At 45.3% G+C, this 17,558-nt stretch overlaps 1 protein-coding gene and 1 long non-coding RNA gene across 2 annotated transcripts; both read left to right on the top strand.

Annotated features, from left to right (window-relative positions):
• Window positions 1–725: 725 nt before the first annotated feature.
• On the top strand, window positions 726–5,731 carry LOC135391160 (protein shisa-5-like). The gene is made up of 4 exons (XM_064621286.1): window positions 726–953; window positions 1,163–1,323; window positions 1,801–1,922; window positions 3,737–5,731. The coding sequence occupies exons 2-4, from the start codon at window positions 1,164–1,166 to the stop codon at window positions 4,022–4,024; spliced, it is 570 nt and encodes a 189-aa protein (XP_064477356.1). The 5' UTR covers window positions 726–953; window position 1,163; the 3' UTR covers window positions 4,025–5,731.
• A 4,917-nt stretch (window positions 5,732–10,648) lies between these two features.
• On the top strand, window positions 10,649–17,291 carry LOC135392734 (uncharacterized). Its single transcript, XR_010422203.1, has 4 exons — window positions 10,649–10,871; window positions 12,371–12,495; window positions 14,203–14,324; window positions 15,607–17,291. It is a non-coding gene; the product is annotated as an uncharacterized LOC135392734 (long non-coding RNA).
• Window positions 17,292–17,558: the final 267 nt, after the last annotated feature.

Below are 17,558 nucleotides of genomic sequence, written 5' to 3' on the forward strand. Positions count from 1 at the left end.
ACGTAAGTAATCAACGTAAATTTTATTTTATTTTTTGCTACATCTTGGCTGTGTGGTAACCTTTGTTGTGCTGCATTCTGCAAGATGACGAGAGCGAAACGACTCGAAAGACATCTGTGATCTGTCTCTGGCACCAGTCTCGAATTCACATCACACTGACAATTAAGTACAACCACTGACAGAACTCACCACCAACTACTAATTCGTGCATCGACCTGGTCTTCGATAATTGAACATTTGTGCAAGAAATGTCAACTCTCACGACGCACTCCTCAGATCGCGATGCCCTCATCGTCACGCTACGTGACGGACAATGAAAAATACACTCAGTAGAAACTCTGTTGTAAAATTCTTTGTAGTTGACATGGGGACATTTGTCGACAATGTAGCGACGAAAGTGTACACCATCCCCAGGCGCGGATCTAGAGGGGGGTTCCAGAGGTCCAACCCCCCCCCCCCCCCCCCCCCCCCCCCCCCCCCCCATCCTCGGGAAAATCCTTGATCCGCCCCTCAGCAGCTCCCGCTGCTAATGCGTGTTAAATCCAAGCGCTCATATCTTTAACGAATGGGAAGTTTAGCGTGTATTCTTCCGGAGAAAGGAACTAAAAAAAACGCTATCATGAGGCTCATAGGTATATTTTGCAACAAACTGTCATTCGAAAAGCGCGCCGAACGCAGAGCGCATGCTAAATAAAGCTGCTGTTGGCCTTGTGATGGCGCTGATGTAACACCCTTCACTGGTTTCGCCCGTTATCCGTGCGCATCTTGTATTGTATATTTCATCCCTGCGTTGCAATATTTGTATGCGTCATCGGATTATCCTTGTTATCGTCACGTTTATTGAAGACAGGAGGGCATAAGTGTGTGACCTCAGGATCAACAGAATTCTTCAGGAAGAAGTCCACTTCTCTCGTCACAGCAACAGCGTCTGCTCTTCCTGATCCTTGGCACAGGTAAATTTGCTTGTCGCTCACGCATATGATGTGTTTGAATAGTAACCGAGTGTAAAGAGACGGATATGATAATCCTTTCTAGTTGCTTCGTTGCAAACTATGAATAGTTTCGTTATGAGAAACACGACTGGAACTTTCCCTCAGTATCGTGTTCTTCTGCCAAAACATGTTAACACCGTCCGTTTCCTTACTTCTTCATTTTTGCTCAGAATGACTTTGGACATCCGTATGAGCTGTATTGAGGTGCTACTCTTCTTTGCCCTCGCTTGTCTCAACGAAGCATCTGCCGAAGATATATTTGTCGCTGGGCGGAGACCAGTCACCAACAGTGACTTCCACAGAGAGCACAGAGATGACTGGGACTCAGAATGTAAGCATACATTTCAGTATCTCTCCAGAGCTTCCGTATATAATTGGGTGATGCGTGCATTTATGTTTACATTCTCTGATTGTTCTGCTAATTAATTCCGAGTGTCCTGAAAACAGTAACTTGTGTGTTTGTAGGAATCTAGGACGTATGCGTTTATAAGAGAAAGCTTTCTTCGTTGGGTGAGGAGGGGTATCAGATAAACACGACAAGGAAACAGACAAAAAAGAAAAAGAAAAACCTACTGCAAAAAGAAAAGAAACCAAACTGTTCAAATTGGGTTTTGATTTAAAATTTATGCTGTGACTGAAAAACTTCTTGCAGAGCTGGTTCCTCTCTGTGGGAGCCTTTCTTGAAAGTGTGAATAACTTGTAATACTTTGAAAGCTGTTTCACACATTTTTAGACTGCTGTGTAGGCAGCGTTAGTGCACCCTGGTTAATTGTGTGCGTTATGTCTAATACAATAATTATGTTTGCAGTTGCATCCGCAAAGCGAAGGGTCGACATAGGAGGGCAGATCGTCATCATCATCATATGTATTATAGGGACGGCTATGTTCTTCTTGCTTTGCTACCACTGCTGCAGGAGGAGACAGCTGCTTGTAAGTTCTGTTACTGTTTCTGCATGTGCTTTGCAATTGGTACACTCAGTAGTTCATTCAGAACCACAAGTTTGGGGGGTGGGGCAAAAAAATTGAGGGTGCAGTTACATTGTAACAGTACGCAGGAAAAAAGTTAGGGGGTGTTGCCAAACATTTGGGGGAGGGGGCAGGATACTGGGTACACTTGCAGGAAAGGAACTTTTAGTGTTGTGCACTTGGCAATTTTAAGAGCAAATCAAATGTGGGTTTAATAGTTCCGTACCTGAAGCAAACAGTTATGTACACAAAGCAAATCCGAAGTGGAGTGATGTTGACCTGCTGATGTACTTTTAGGTACAGATACCTGAGTCTTTGCAAAGTTTGCCTGATGCTAAGGGGAGCTGGATTTAGTGGCGTCACAGACAGATGATCGAGAGAAATTTATATCATTTAATTTAGGGGTGGGCCAACTGAATCCTCGAATCCTAGGCAGTGCCCAAACGGCGCATCGAATATATTCAATCCACCAACCACGTTTGTTGGCTTCTTTCTAAAATTGGCACTTCTGGAGTCTGTCGAATGCCTGGTTGGCCTGGTCTGCGGTGCGCCAAAGCCACAGCATAAAGTTCCGACATTACAAGTTTAAAAGTAACATGGTTTTGCTTTTCATTGTTTCTCAGTTTTGTGGAAGGAATTCAGACACAAGAGTTTATGTACATATTTCCTCTAGATGATGAACAACGTGTAAAATAAATTACATTTCAGATGTAGTGTATGGGTATGTTTTCTCTTGAAAGTGGGGTACTATTTAATTTGTTGTTCATTAAATAACAATATCAAATTCTGCTTCAAAGCACTTTTCCATAGACGTGTTTTTCCTCCTGGATTTTTAAACACTTTTAAGAAAGGATTCGAGATCTGTGCATTCACAGAACCTTCCTGGGATCCGGATTCGTGAAATTCTGGATCATCTCTAATTTATACATATAAATGTACAGGGTGTTTGGTCTAACATCTCACGAAATTTTATTTAAAGTGAGCAATAAAGGAGAAACAAGTGCTACTAGTGAAGCAATACCTGCTTTATACTCAAGTAGCAGAAAAGTACCACTTGCTTTCCTTTTATCGCTCGCTTTAAATATAATTTCTGGACACGTTAGAGCAAACACCCTGTATAGATATATATATATATCATTTATATCCTCTTTTGCCACTTTTGGGCTTATGAGTGCGGCTTCAGAGGTGCTCGAATTTACATATTCAATTTGGGAGAGACATTGCTTTGATCTGAATTTATAGGACTGTGTGAACAGTAGTTTTAACGCTGAAGGAAATAGGTAGACACTTGCAGATAATGCGAATGTACAGTCGAACTTCGATATAACAAAACGATATACAACGAAATTCGCTGTACAGTGAAGTAATTGATATTCCATGCCGCAATTGGCCGCCATATTTGATCAGTCCTGATATAACAAAATATTCAGTACAATAAAAGCAACTGTGTTCCCTGTGAGTTTCGTTATATCGAGGTTCGGCTGCATCTATATGACCAAACATGCACAACCTACACACGGATATGCATCATATGTGCATTGTATACACATAGTAATGCTCGTATTGAGCTCAGCTCAGTTCATGCCACAGTTGAGCTCACTGAGTTCATTTAGTAGCCTCACTTACTGTATCTTCTTTTTTCTTTTTTTTTTTCATTTTTAGTTAAGCATCAGAGCTCTCCAAATACATTTGGTTTGGAAGAAAAATCGCTTTGATTCGGACTACGAATATGGTATTTCATATTCAAATCCAATAAACACCTTGGTATTCTCTTGCAGTCAAACCCTGGTGTCATCGTCCATGGTGCCCCTGCTGGCAGCGTTACACCTCAGCAAAGACCCCCACCTCTACCGTCACAGCCTCCTGCTGCGGGATTTATTCCCAGCCCTTACCCAGCCCCATACCCTCCACAGACTCCTCCGTATCAAGCTCCTTATCCAACAGCTTACAGCCCAAGTGTGAACATGTTCGATCAACCTTCAGCGCCCCCACCTGCATCACCACCGCCACCTTACAGTCAGGCTGTGGCATCGCCGTTCTTTGAACCGGAGAAGAGACCATCCTGAGGAAACTCCATCGTTCAGGGCTTTGTAGGATCAACGTGACCTGACTTGTATTCACGATGAAAAAGAGGTCGTGAAGGACTGTTTATGTGCGTAATAGCGGTAGGGAAGTGTACAAGCCATCACTTCGTGCATAACGTAACGTCAGTGCTTTCGTAAGCACATCCAGTGCTGTTAAAAAGCCGTAACAGGTGGCGTAGCTGATCCTTCTCGCCATGCAAAGGTGTAACTTTAAAAGAGTGAAGGCCTTCAGACAGAAGAAGACCTGTGTGCATCAACTGTACCAGTGACTGGAGAGGCAGACCCTGCCATAGAAGAGAAGTTTTACTGCTCCACAGATTTTTTTATTTTCGTTTTTTCACCGTACCTAGAGTCTCTGTGTCTGTGATCTATTATCGAGCGTTAATTGAGCATGTAGAGTGCAATGTTCTCACTGAGGTAGTTACTGTGTTGTACGGTTCAGAAGGCCCAAAATCTGATGGTATGAATGTAGTATGCATCACGTTCAGCAGCCATGTGCACATTCACACTTTTGGGCAGTGCAGTGCGTGGAATTAGATTTCATTTGAATATGTTGCCATCCAGAAGTTCATCATGGGACATTCACATAGCATTCACACGTACTTAAACCTTTGTAACTCCGGGATGGTGTTGGTGGGCTGACGCACGAGTGGATGTTGTGAACTGAATGGTCAATTTCACGGGTGAAAAAAATCGAGACGATACTGTCCAGTGCCAGAAACATTTTTTATGACTAATTTCATTACGATTATTATTTCACCACACAATGTTGTTCATGGCAGAATAGCAATTTGCCTCGTACTCATTAGAAATTACCGTCCACAAATGACTGGGTACAGAGCTTGCTGAGAGGAGTACTTATTACGAGTAAGCAATGAGAATTGGCCGACGATTAGCCAAGCTACAAACATGGAGGACCCAAACTCCTCATAAGCCTCCGACGCACTGGCTAGAAATTGTGAGGGCACGGAGTCCTTGCGTCAGCACCTTTGTCCTGAGTTATTTGAATTTACTACAAGCACTCTCGTCACAAGGTGTGCAGATTTACTCAAAAATTTACTCAGGTTGTAAGTTTTTGGTGTACACATGTGTAAAATCCCATAGTTTTTATGTGCTAGTTATGGCATTTTCCCGCAGTTTATTTTATAGCTTCCGTGACAGCAAGTAATTCACTGGGTATTCTGTTATAGCACGACTTATGACATAAATTGTCTTGCAGTTGCCGGGCCATGTGGTTGTTACATGTGATAAATGTTTTTGATGACATGCCGTACAGAAAAGAATATATGTATTGGTGCATGACTGTAGGACGATGCTTCTGTGTGGGTGCCTTTTATCATATTACAGTTAAATGTGCCATATTTGTAGAAATAATTTAGCTCGAGCACAGAATGTAAGGTAAAGCACCCCCACCACCAGTTACATTTGTGAATTTAGAAGGGCGATCTGCCCTCCCTTGGACTGGATGTGTATGAACCATAGTTGTACATTGCGCAGCTTCGTGAAGTACACATCCGTGCCTTACCAATTTTTTTGTGTGTTTATAGAACAGTTTTATTTAGCCAAAGGATGGCTAAACATTTATGTTAAACAAAATATATTTTTCAGGAGGCATTACGCGGTATCTCAGGATAAAGCTTCTGTGTTGAGATGTCATTTTTATTTATGAAATAAATTTTATCTGTTGTATCGGAGTTCATGAACCAACAAAAGGGTATAAACGCTACAGAGGAAGTCACTGAAAAGGTTAGCCAGCTGCAGGACTCGAACCCACATCTTCTGGATAATCCAGGTCCGCTAATCCAATCTGGTAATTCAGAAGATGTGGGTTCGAGTCCTGTAGCTCGCCAACCTTTTCACTGACTTCCTTCGTTAATTGTTCCTTCTTCTGTGTTCCAGCCTCAGAACATTAATTTCCATTATAAATGCTACATTGTCCAGCTGGCACTGTGAGTTTCGGAAGCATATATGCTTTTGACAGATGTGTTTGGTTTCATATTTGAATGCTATTACTGGACCTACTGTATAGTAAGTTTGGCCATGGTGTGGTTTGTGCCAGCTGTGCAACTAGCAGCTTTGCAAATACGTCATTGTGCAATATTGTCTGTATTAGAGCATTGCCGGCGCTTGCCCGGTCCCGGGTTTCAGCCACCGGGCCAGGTACAGGCTTGACAAATGCCGGCCATGGTCGGTCATGTATGCGAACATGCTACCCTCAAGCGTGTGCTTTTAGCAAAACTGCCATCTTGTGCTGGTCGAACGTCATAGAAAACGTCATTTTGAGGTCATGTGACTTTGTTTACATGTCGTTTTTACGCTTACCGACATATTTTCGTCGTCATAACACCAAGAGATGAACGTATTTTGCCAGCGTAAGCTGCTGTGCTTCCGCTGTGTACACGCGCGTTCGTCATCGCATCTTTAGAAGTTGTCAACAGTACAAGGCTTTATGTGCAAAATCGCGCGTTTTACTGCGAGATTATCGGATAAAAATAACTACCGTGATCGAAAGACATTGAAAACGTCGTGCAGAAACCAGGGCGTCGGAGCGAGTCGAAAACCGAAACCGAAAACCGAAAAAAAAAAAGCGCTGTTTTGGTGCGAACCGGAACGGAATCGAAACCGCGTTTTTTTTTTTTTTTTTCGCTCAGGAGGGAAACCGAAATATTTATTTAACGGTTTTCGGTCCAAGCAAAAACTTCGCCGGTTCTGAAAGTCATGTCATGGATACTTTACGAGGGTTACGGTTACGGTGCAATGTATGTCGGTATACTATGACCCTTAGGCTCCCTTTGTAACGTTTTATCGTTCGCGCACATAGACTTAGATGTACATGTGACCGGTTGTGACTCTCTACGAATGTGCGACCCAAGGGTGCTGCGAAACAGCTTCTCTATCGGTAATCTCGCGCAACATAACTCATACACTTGACCCCGCCCCCACACAAGAATCGCTTCGAGCGCGCGAATGTAGTGCGGCGCGGCCAAGTGGGCATTGAGCGGGGAGAGAGGGAGCCGGCACTACATCGTGAAGCGGGGGCGTCGAGCAAAGGCTGTTAGCCAATCGCAGGAGCCTTCCATGAATGAGTGGGCGGTCCCAATTGTAGGACTTAAATTGTCACTGAATATAGGAAAGGACGAAAGCGCGCAAACTGTGGGGCGCCACATTTCTCTAGCTACGGCGGATGTCCACGCCGACTCTCCGCCATTCATGCAGTATAACAACGCGAATGTGAGCAACAACGTGCGAAAGACGCCTACATAAACAAAGACCTGGTCCAACCGCCGCCTCCTAGAACCCCTCCAGCTGTGCCAGCACGACCGAAGGCGGGGTTCCCACCGCTGCTTACAACACCTCAGCCTCAGAGGCAGGAAGAGAAACGCCAAGCAAAGCGTACAGTCTCATAGATTACTCCAGTTGAAAATGATGCTTCAAGAATCTCTTAATAAAACTGTAAGGTGTTGTTATCAATGGGGCATGTCCATTAATTTCAGTAAATGCGCAACTATGAGTTTCACTTGTCGCAGGTCGCCATTGTTATATGAGTACAAAATCGATGGGATATCGATAAGCAGAGTAAACTACTACAAATATTTAGGGGTTACCTCGAATGCTAAGTTTTCTTGGTCTGAGCACATAGATGTTGTTTGTTCTAAGGCAATGAAGAAACTTGGATATCTTAGAAGATCACTGAAGTCCGCAAACACAGAAACTAATCTGCTAGCATATAAGACAATTATTCGTCCCGTTCTAGAATACGCATGTGAAGTGTGGGGACCCTATATCGTAGATCTGACATTATAAAACTGGAATCTCTTCAGAAGAATGCCGTGCGCTTTATTTTATCTAGGTATCATTCCATGTTCTCACCCAGCGCTGCGCTTCCGGGGCTTTCTCTAAGTCCACTCGAAACTAGATTCCGTGCGATTCGTATGAGGACATTTCACGCTATTCTAAATCAGAACGTAAGAATACCGGCTGATCATTATCTCACCTTTGCTGGTCCTTCCTCTCTAAGAAGTGCGCATGTGTTAAATATCGTTCCATTCTGCTATAGAGTTGAGTGCTTTACGTTTAGCTTTTTTCCGAGATGTGTTGACGATTGGAATGCTCTTGAAGGTTCTGCTCGCGAGCTACCTTCTAACCAGTTCTTTCAGGCACTCCTGCAATAGTCTCCATTAAGACTGCAGTATATGTAAATAAATAAATAAAATCCCTGACACAAATGCCCCCCCACACAAGTGGAAGTTCCCAAGATACCTCCAAGGAGGCCTCCTCCTCCACCTCCTGCCGTTGCTCCTACTTCACTTGACGAAGCGCAACTTGTTCTTCTCAGAGCTCCGAGAGCCCTAATCGCCGCAATCCAAAATCTAAAAAACGTACCCGAGGTGAAGCAACTGCTGGCTCTAGAGCCCCAACTCCTTAGTCTTCCAGTGCCAACATGGCAGTAATCCAGTGGCTGCACAACATACCTCAATGGCATCGTACTCAAATAACACGGTCTTTCAGTGGAACTGTCACTGGAAGGCAGGAAAAACGGGCGATTTTATGCACTTTGTTGGGAAGCACAAATTTCCAATACGTTGTATTTGGAGAGAAGGTTCCCTTGCACATTTAAAATTCCTGGTTATACAATAGCTGTAACGGACAGGAACGGACTGCCCAGCAGGGCGCTCCTAGTTAGGACTTATATCACCCAAGTACTAGGACTTATATCACCAAGTACAGCGTCATTCTGATGATGGGACCCGAAACGTTAACTGTATTTTGTTATGTTTGTTGAAAGCCGGTGCAGTTCAAACTAGTAAACACCCAAGTACCATTACAAATACAAGTTGCTTTTCCTGCAGAATTATCCGCCTGGGGAAAATAGACATCACCATCGTTGGCGTCCATCTCCCCTCCCAGCATCTTCCGTGCGCTCTTCTTTGCGGCAGTCAAGCAGGCGGGGCCAAAGCATACTTTTTACTAATTTTTTTTTATTATTTCTGTTGCGATACTCTGCATAGTTTTTGTTGGGTCTGTGGAGGACTTCATATTTCTGTAAAAAAGTGAGGTCCGCTTTGCAATTTTCAAAGTTCAATTGAAAAAAAAATCATTTCCCTCAATTAAAAGTTGTCCAAAGCCTTCCTAAATGGCGGCAAATGTTTCCAGAAGGTAACTGCCGAAAGTTCCACAATCCGGCGAGTACGTCGTCAGTTAGAATTGTTTATCACTTTAGGTGAAACACCTTGTATAAAAAAGCCATTGCGTTATCAAAACAGGACTCGGCAAGCATTGCACGGGCCGTAACTGCAGCACAAATGGATGAAACTTTACAAGACCCTCACTGGAGAAGCAAGGAGCTCCAAGCTGTGGATCCCACACACACATACACGGGACACAAAAACGAGAACCGCAAGGAAGCTATAGACACTCCTGCACCAGCTCTGTCTCGGTGTAGCACTCACAAATGCACAAAAGTATCAGCTGAAGTAACTCCATCTGTACGTCCCGCGATGACACAGAAGACATCAAGCATATATTTTTACACGGTCAAAAATACACGCAACAAAGGGTACTACAATTAAAAATTATTGGGTCCTGACCCACACATCAGCAGTGCAAAACAGCCGCAAGAGCAGCATTGAAATTCATTGCTGACTGCAAATGTGAAAGGGATCACTAATTTATTTCAACACATGTCCTTCTAACATGACCTGACATCATCTTACGCGACCTCACGACATCACGATGCCAAACGGGGAATGAGAGAACCTCATCCCACCTAGATGCAATCACTCTCAGCAAACCTGAGAAATCACTTAACCTTGCATGACCTCTTCCTCCGGCAGCCCTTAAACTTTCACATCTGCACTTCAGCGAGGGCGACTATCAATCACCGCAGAGCGATTTTGTCGCGCGTCAACGACGGAAAACAGGAGCAGGATATTCCCCCTCTCGGTCGGCATGGCGGTGCAGCTGCCGCACGTACGCACATCCCCTTACAGTTCGATCCATCGATGTTCAATCAGTCGTCACATCCCGGTGGCCTCACGCGTCACCGTCACCGAAGACATTTCTGCGACAACACCAGCTCCATAGAGCCGCACTGTCCCACACCTTCGGGAAGAACTGCATGGGGTGTCGCTGTGCAATGTACAGCGAGATTCGCGTTGCACCACTCGTTTTTCCCGTAGTACCAGCTGTTCCAAAACGGATCCAGGGGGGGGGGGGACGTCAGTTTATACATTGGATTTCCCTCACCCCCTCCCCCACTACGCGCTCCGACAAAGAAACCGCCCCCCCCCCCCCCAAAACCGAGGGTCTGGATCCGCCCCTGGCATTCACACGGTGCGGAACATCGCGCGGGAGTGGCGTACTGCGCATTAGCAGACGACACCGTCAGCGTGTTTTCCTGTCGTCTGCTACGGAATATCTTGTGGCTGTGTAGCAGGATATTCCCCGCGGTTAGCGTGTACGTGTGCTCACGCGACAGCAAAAAGCTATGACGCTTTTCGCATCTTCTGCTTCTGGGGGAATGCCGCTCGTGTGAATACAGGGATAGTAGAGCAGACGCTTCGGCCATGTGAGCGGTGTTGTCCTTTCTGTTCAAAACGGGTTTCCCTCCTCCATAGGTGGTGGGTATATGTCAGTGAGTTTCGCCCATTCTACATGCTCATTTCGCTCGTATATTTCATCCCCGCGTTGCAATATTTGTGTGCGTCATGGGGTTGTGTCGCCATGTGAAGGCAGGAGCGTGCATACATGTGTGGCTGCAAGTAAACGGCTTTCCTCAGGAAGAATCCCGCCGCAGCGTCTGCTCTTTCGGATACTTCGTACACTCCAGGTAAAATTGCGTGTCGCTCACCCATGTGATATGTTTGAATAAGAACCGAGCGTGAAGAGACGGGTATATATATGACAATCTGAAATCTTCCGGTTGCTTCGTTGGAAACTATGTACAGGGTGGGTGCTCTAAAAAGGTCAGTCATATATTCGCGCGTGACGCAATATACCTACTTCACGCAGGGGCGTAGCCAAGGGGGGGAGGGCGATTTGGGGGGATCAACCCCTCTCCCCCCGAAACCATACCTTTGGCAGTGCACTTTGGAGAGGGAAACGACAGCGAAATCCTCCTTCCCTATGTAATGTCCCCATAGATCTACCCCACACATTCCCGAAATATTTTCTGCCTACCACACGCACGACACGGCTTCACGCACAAACTTCCACTGCCTCAGAGAAAGGAATTTATGCCAGAGAAGCGTACGGAAAAATCGTGGTTGCCGAGCACTGTGTAACAGAATAAATAACGACCACGCAAACTTTCGTCTTCATGCATTTCTTATGCGCTATACCGATGTAAACACGGCAATCTGCCGATGGCTGTGTATTGCATCCGCCTATAGGGGCGCTAGTCGCCATGAGTTTGTTAGGTTCAGAGGTTAGGTTTCCACGTCGCACGCCCTCTATGCGGAACAACGCCGTGTTTACACCGGTACAGCTAGGGTTGCCACCTTTCGTAGTGAAAAATACCGGCTGAGGGAGAGGAGGTGGAATAGAGGGAAAGGAGGAAAGGCTCGTGGAAAAGGAAAATAATAATGAATAACTAAGAAAACGACTGGTGACTGCGGAGCTGGATCTGTGTTCCAGATTTATTCAAGCTGTAGTGGAATGTTGAAGGTAAAATCCCGTAAAAGCCCTTATGAAAGATCTTGAGCCACAAATACCGGCAAAAGGCTGCCGGTATCACCTTCCTACCGGCAACCGGCAGAGCGCCCAAATAACCGGCCGTGCCGGTATAATACCGGCCTGGTGGCAACCCTAGGTACAGCGCATAGGAAATGCATGAAAACGAAAGTTTACGTGGACGTATTTATTTTATTACACAGTGCCTGGTAACCACGATTTTTTCGTACTTTTCTCTGGCGAATTATTCGCTCTGTGGTAGTGTGGTAGCTGGAGTCTGTCTGTCAAGTAGGTATAGCCAGAGCCATTTATAGACGGCTCTGGGTATAGCCATAGCCACGGGCGTACTGAGAGGGGGGCAAGGGGGCGTGCCCCCCCTTCTGGAGCTCCAAGGTCGCTTGTGAAAACAGTGCGCTGCTTAGTCATAGGTCGTAATGATTATTTTCCGATGCCATAATAAGAACCCCTGAACACCCGCAACGTCCGCCTCCAGAAGAAGAGGCGGTGGGATTTGGGGGTTGCACACTTGGACGCACGCACGACTGGAATTTTTCCTCCCTATCGTGTCCTTCCACCAAAATATATGTTAGGATGGGGAGATTCTTATAAGCGTAGTCTGCCGTGATGTTTGTTCTCACTTCTGCGTTTTCTGCTCAGGGTGACTTTCGACGCTTGTACGAGCTATTATCCATATGAGCTGTCTTGAGGTGCTACTCTTCTTTGCCGTCGTTTGTCTCAACCGAAGATATTGGGCGGAAGCCATCCACCAGCAATGGCCGCATGTACGTCTCCTGAGCTTCGGTATATAACTATGCGATGCGTGTTGTTCTGTCACTAATTCCGAACGCCCTAGCAACTTACATGTTTGTAAGTTTGTAAGAGTCTACTCTAGGACGTATACACGTTCATGAGAGAAAGCTGTCTTCACTGGGTGAGGAGGAGTATCAAATAATAATAATATCAAATAATTTGACGAGGAAAAGACAGAAAAGAAACACTTACTGCAAAGAGAGCCATCTGTTCAAATTGGTTTTGATTTAAAATTTATGCCATGACCGAAACACTATTCTTGCAGCATGCAGAGCCAGGGTGTCGAACCGAAACGTTTTTCGTTCCGGTTTTCGTTCCGGTTATATCATAAACGTTCCGGTACCGGTTCTGCTACCGGAGCAAAAAAATAACGGTTCATACCGGTTTTTAACCGGTTCCGCTTCTACTGGGAATATTCATCCCCACAAAAAAAAAAAAAAAAAAATCAACGTTAGAAAATGTAAACCCGTTTATTCCGCATACATGGTATTTAATATTAATAGACAGCTATATAGTACAAAGTAAAAAGCAACGCCAAAGTCCAATTAACTGTGATTACACTGAGTGAAGAAAAAACGGGTAGGAACACTTTATTACAATTAAGATGAACAAGGCTTTCGTGCAGAGTCTGCACTTCATCAGGTGATCAGGCTGATGAAGTGCAGACTCTGCACGAAAGCCTAGTTCGTCTTAATAATAGACAGCTGTGGAATTGGTAGCTCCTGGTTCCTGTAGGTTACTGTCTGTTCAAATGGGCTTTCTCCTTTCTTGAAGCACATGCTACAAACAGTCTTGTTTGTCGTGATGTCACGCGTAGAGTACTCGCTTGCTGGATTGGAGCGATCGCGTCCCATCCGAACGTCTGTTGCTACTGTCTAGCCAGCAAGCACCACCGCACGAGTAGGACGCAAATCGAGAAACACCTTCACTCACAAACGCGCTCGACGGTTCCGTTTTATTTTCTTCGTGTCCTGTCCACAAAAGAGTTGCCACTTCGCACGGGCTTGCCCTCGCGTATACGTAAACGTATTCAACTTAGCTGCTCTTCAACAAGGGACGCGTTGCGCGACATTACCGATAAAGAAGCGGTTATGCAGCCCCCTTGGATCGCTGTTTAGTTGAAGAGAGTTTGCGGGGATCAAATTAAAACGAACACTACGGCACATTGCTAGAGAGTCACATGTACCTCTAAGTCTGTGTGCGTGCGCGAACGATACACCATTACAAAGGGAGCGTAAGGGCCATATTATACCGACATACATTCCACCGTAACCGTAACCCTCGTGTAGTATCCATGACATGACTTCAGAGCACACGACGTCTGTTTCATTCGCCTATCCGTAGTTCAAACCGGCAAAGTTTTTTCTTGGACCGAAAACCGTTAAATATATTTTTCGGTTTCCCTCCTGAGCGAAAAAAACGTATACGGTTTCGATTCCGTTCCGGTTCGCACCAAAATAGCGGTTTTTTTTCGGTTTTCGGTTCCGGTTTTCGGTTCGCTCCGACACCCTGTGTAGAGCAGCTTTCTCTCTCCGAAAACCTTTTCTTGAAAGCGAATAACTCGTAATACTTCTTGAAAGCTGTTTTACGCATTTCTGACTGCAATGTGTAGGCAATGCGCATCCTGGGTAACTGCATGTCTTTGTTTGAGTATGTCTAATAAAATAATTATGTTGCAGATGGACTCAGAGAGCGTCCCCTCGGCATAGGAAATCTGATAGCCCTCATCATCATATGTATTATAGTGATGGCCGTGTGCCTCTTGATTTGCTACCTCCGCTGCAGGAGCAGACGGCTGCTCGTGAGTTCTGCCACTGTTTCTGCATGTTCTTTACAATTGGTACAGTCGCAGAAAAGGAAATTTTGGGCCTGTACACATGGTAGTTTCAAAAGCGGATCAAATATGGATATCGTAGTTCCGTACCTGAAGCAGATAGGAAGTAAATAGTTATGTACACAAAGCAAATCCGAAGTGAATAGCTGTGTAACTGAAGCGAATAAGTTACGTAGTCCAGCACACACACAACATACATACATGCTATATCAGCACACGGATTTTCATTCGAGCTCCCTTTGTTTTATATCCTCACCTAACGTTCTTCGGCTTACGAGTGCTGCTTCAAGAGTATTCGAATATATGTCCAATTTTGGAGAGATATTGCTTCGATTTGAATTTATAGGGCTCTGTGGATAGTAGTTTTAAAACCGAAAGAAATGGGTATGCACCTGAAAATAACGCGAAGCGAACACGTAGCTGTATGACCCAACCCAACACATGAACAGATATGCAGCATATGTGCATCGTACACGCATAGAAATGCTCGTATGAAGCAGCACTTCCTGGGTGTTTGGAGTGCGGCGTCGGAGCTCTTTCAGGGTGTCGAACCGCAAAAAATACGGATCTGGTTCGGGTTCGCGTTGCTGGGATTTCATTCCGGTTCGGCCGCGCCAGAAATCGAGCCGGTTCGCAAACCGGTTCAACGCTTCCGTTTTATATCTCACATAAAACCGTTCTTATCAGGCAATTCCTAGCTAATGGCTTATTGTTGTTGTCTGCATTGCCGTTTTTAGTGGCCATGTACTCCCTTTAGCTAGAGAAATGAGAAATGGATGAGCACTTGCAAATAGCGTCCACGCTGACGGAGCGGTGTAGTCCTGCTACTCTCTGTCCCCAAAATCACTTTTTTCACGAGCACAGTGCCAGAATGATACACTTAAGAAAGCGGAATAAGATGGACAACATTTTACATGGACGACGGTACTGAGTCGGCACATTGCATTCAGCAGTGTGAATCGATCTGAAACTGTACCGAAGTGTGTCGAAAATAAGTCTGCCAGCCTTGCTCTGTCCGAGGTCACGGCAGTGTACCGGTTAATCCACAACACAAAGGCGGTGTGTCACGACACAATTGCACTACCAGTAAGCAGGAATACATTTATTTTTCAAATTACCACCAATCATACAGGCGCCGTTCTGCATATCGCTCCTCCGCTTCTCATGTTTCTAACTTGTTTAATTGTTAGTGCTCACGTGTAAAGGGGGATGTTCGGCGCTTGCTTAATCATATATTCTTCCTATATAGAGCAATCCACCATTACCGTCACAGCCTCCAGCCCAATCAACAAGCAGTATCAAGCTCCATTTCATATCATCAGTGTGATCCATGCAGAAAAGAAGGCTCAACAGTATCAAGCTCCTTATACAACAGCTTACAGCCCAAGTGTGAACATGTTGGAACAACCTTCAGCGCCCCCACCTGCATCACCACCGCCACCTTAGTCAGGCAGTGACATCGACATTCTTTGAATCTGAGAAGAGACCATCCCGAAACTCCATCGCTCAGGGCTTTGTTGAATCAAAGTGACCTGACTTGTACGACGAAAAAGAGGCCACGAAGGACTGTTCATGTGCGCAATCTCCACAGGGAAGTGCACACGTCATCGCTATAAAGTGGGGATTTTAAGGCACTAAAAACGCACGTTTTAGGCACCGTAAAGGCACTCAAAAAGGCCCAAAAAGGCACGACTACCTTCACTACGAGAGATGCCGCGCGCATTGCTTGCTCTATATTACGGTAACGTACCACTCTATCGCGTGCACTTCGGTCACAACTGCTGATCAGAGAAAGTATGCTTCTAATATAAAGTTTGATGTGATTCCCTTGCACTGCAAAGATTCCGCAGAGCCAGCGAGAGAAATAGGAAGCAAAATATTATGGAGATCTTGCCGTCCACAAAACCGCTCTGATCGCATGGCAATCTTTATTTTGGAAATGAACTCAAGAGTGCTGTGGACGCATCTTCTTATTGAAGGTGTGAGGAATATAGAAAACAAACACCACTTCAATGGGATCCGAGCTGTGGCGTATAGCCACGGGCAGGGGAGGAGGGGGCGGCAAGGGGCTCGAGCCCCTCCCCCCCCCCCCCCACCTACTTGCCGCAGGCCGACCCACGCAAATCACAGGAGAAAATAATACAAATAAAATAATATACATATAATGTGTTTGTAAGTGCCCAAATATCGCCACGCAGTACTGCAGTGCTGTTTCGACCGAAGGCCCAATAAGGCCGAAAAGCTGTGCAGTACTGGCGTGGCTGATCCCCCGGCTGATCCCCCGACAAAGACTGAACTTTTTTTTTTTTTTGTGTGTGTGTGTGGGAGTGTATGTGTATAGCACAATTTTATTCAGTCAAAGGAAGGCTAAACATATTTATGGAAACAAAAAATATTTTTTCAGGAGGCATTATGCGGTATCTCAGGTGAAAGTTTCTGTGTTGAGACGTCACTTTTATTTAAGAAATAAATTTTATCTGTTGTATCAGAGTTCATGAACCAAGAAAAGGGCATAAACGTACGTTGTCCAGCTGGCAGTGTGAGTTTTGGAAGCGTTCGGTTTTGACAAACCATTCACTGGGTTGTATAGTAAGTTTGGCCACGGTGTGGTTTGCGCAGGCTGCCATCGTCAGCTGTGCAAATATGTCATTGTTCAATATCGTCTGTATCACGGTGGACGAGAAGCAAACGGTCCATTTCTCCATGTTAGCACACTGGTATGGGATGACATCCATTGTTTTAGAAGCCTATATGAATTTCTGAATTGTGAGAAATGTCAAGCGGATGAGATCTATCTCCATTCTGCTCTTGCTAATGAACCAGAGTGTGTGCTCCCTTTGATCTGTTCTTTGATACATGTGGATCATTGGATCATGCGGGCATATTACTGCATGTCAGAGTATTTGAAGGAAAAATAAATTATCTTCCACCTGTCCTAGTTTGCGAGACACAAGCCGTTGAACGAACTTCCGGATCAAGAAGCTCCAGCGAGGGGAGCGAGAGCCTCGGCCGTTAACATTGGTTCTCGCAAGCACGTGACCTCATACCAGCGCTATCTCATTGGCGAGGACGCCCGCCACTGCTACGTCACAGTGAGGGTTGCCACCTTTCGTCGCCAAATTTTGTTTAAAAGGTCGCTAAGTTTCGCCAAATTTTGACAACTGACTCTGTCTAGACCTTCGCTTGTGGTATTCTCCATTT

This window comes from Ornithodoros turicata, chromosome 4, assembly GCF_037126465.1.
Source record: "Ornithodoros turicata isolate Travis chromosome 4, ASM3712646v1, whole genome shotgun sequence".
Lineage (NCBI taxonomy): Eukaryota > Metazoa > Arthropoda > Arachnida > Ixodida > Argasidae > Ornithodoros > Ornithodoros turicata.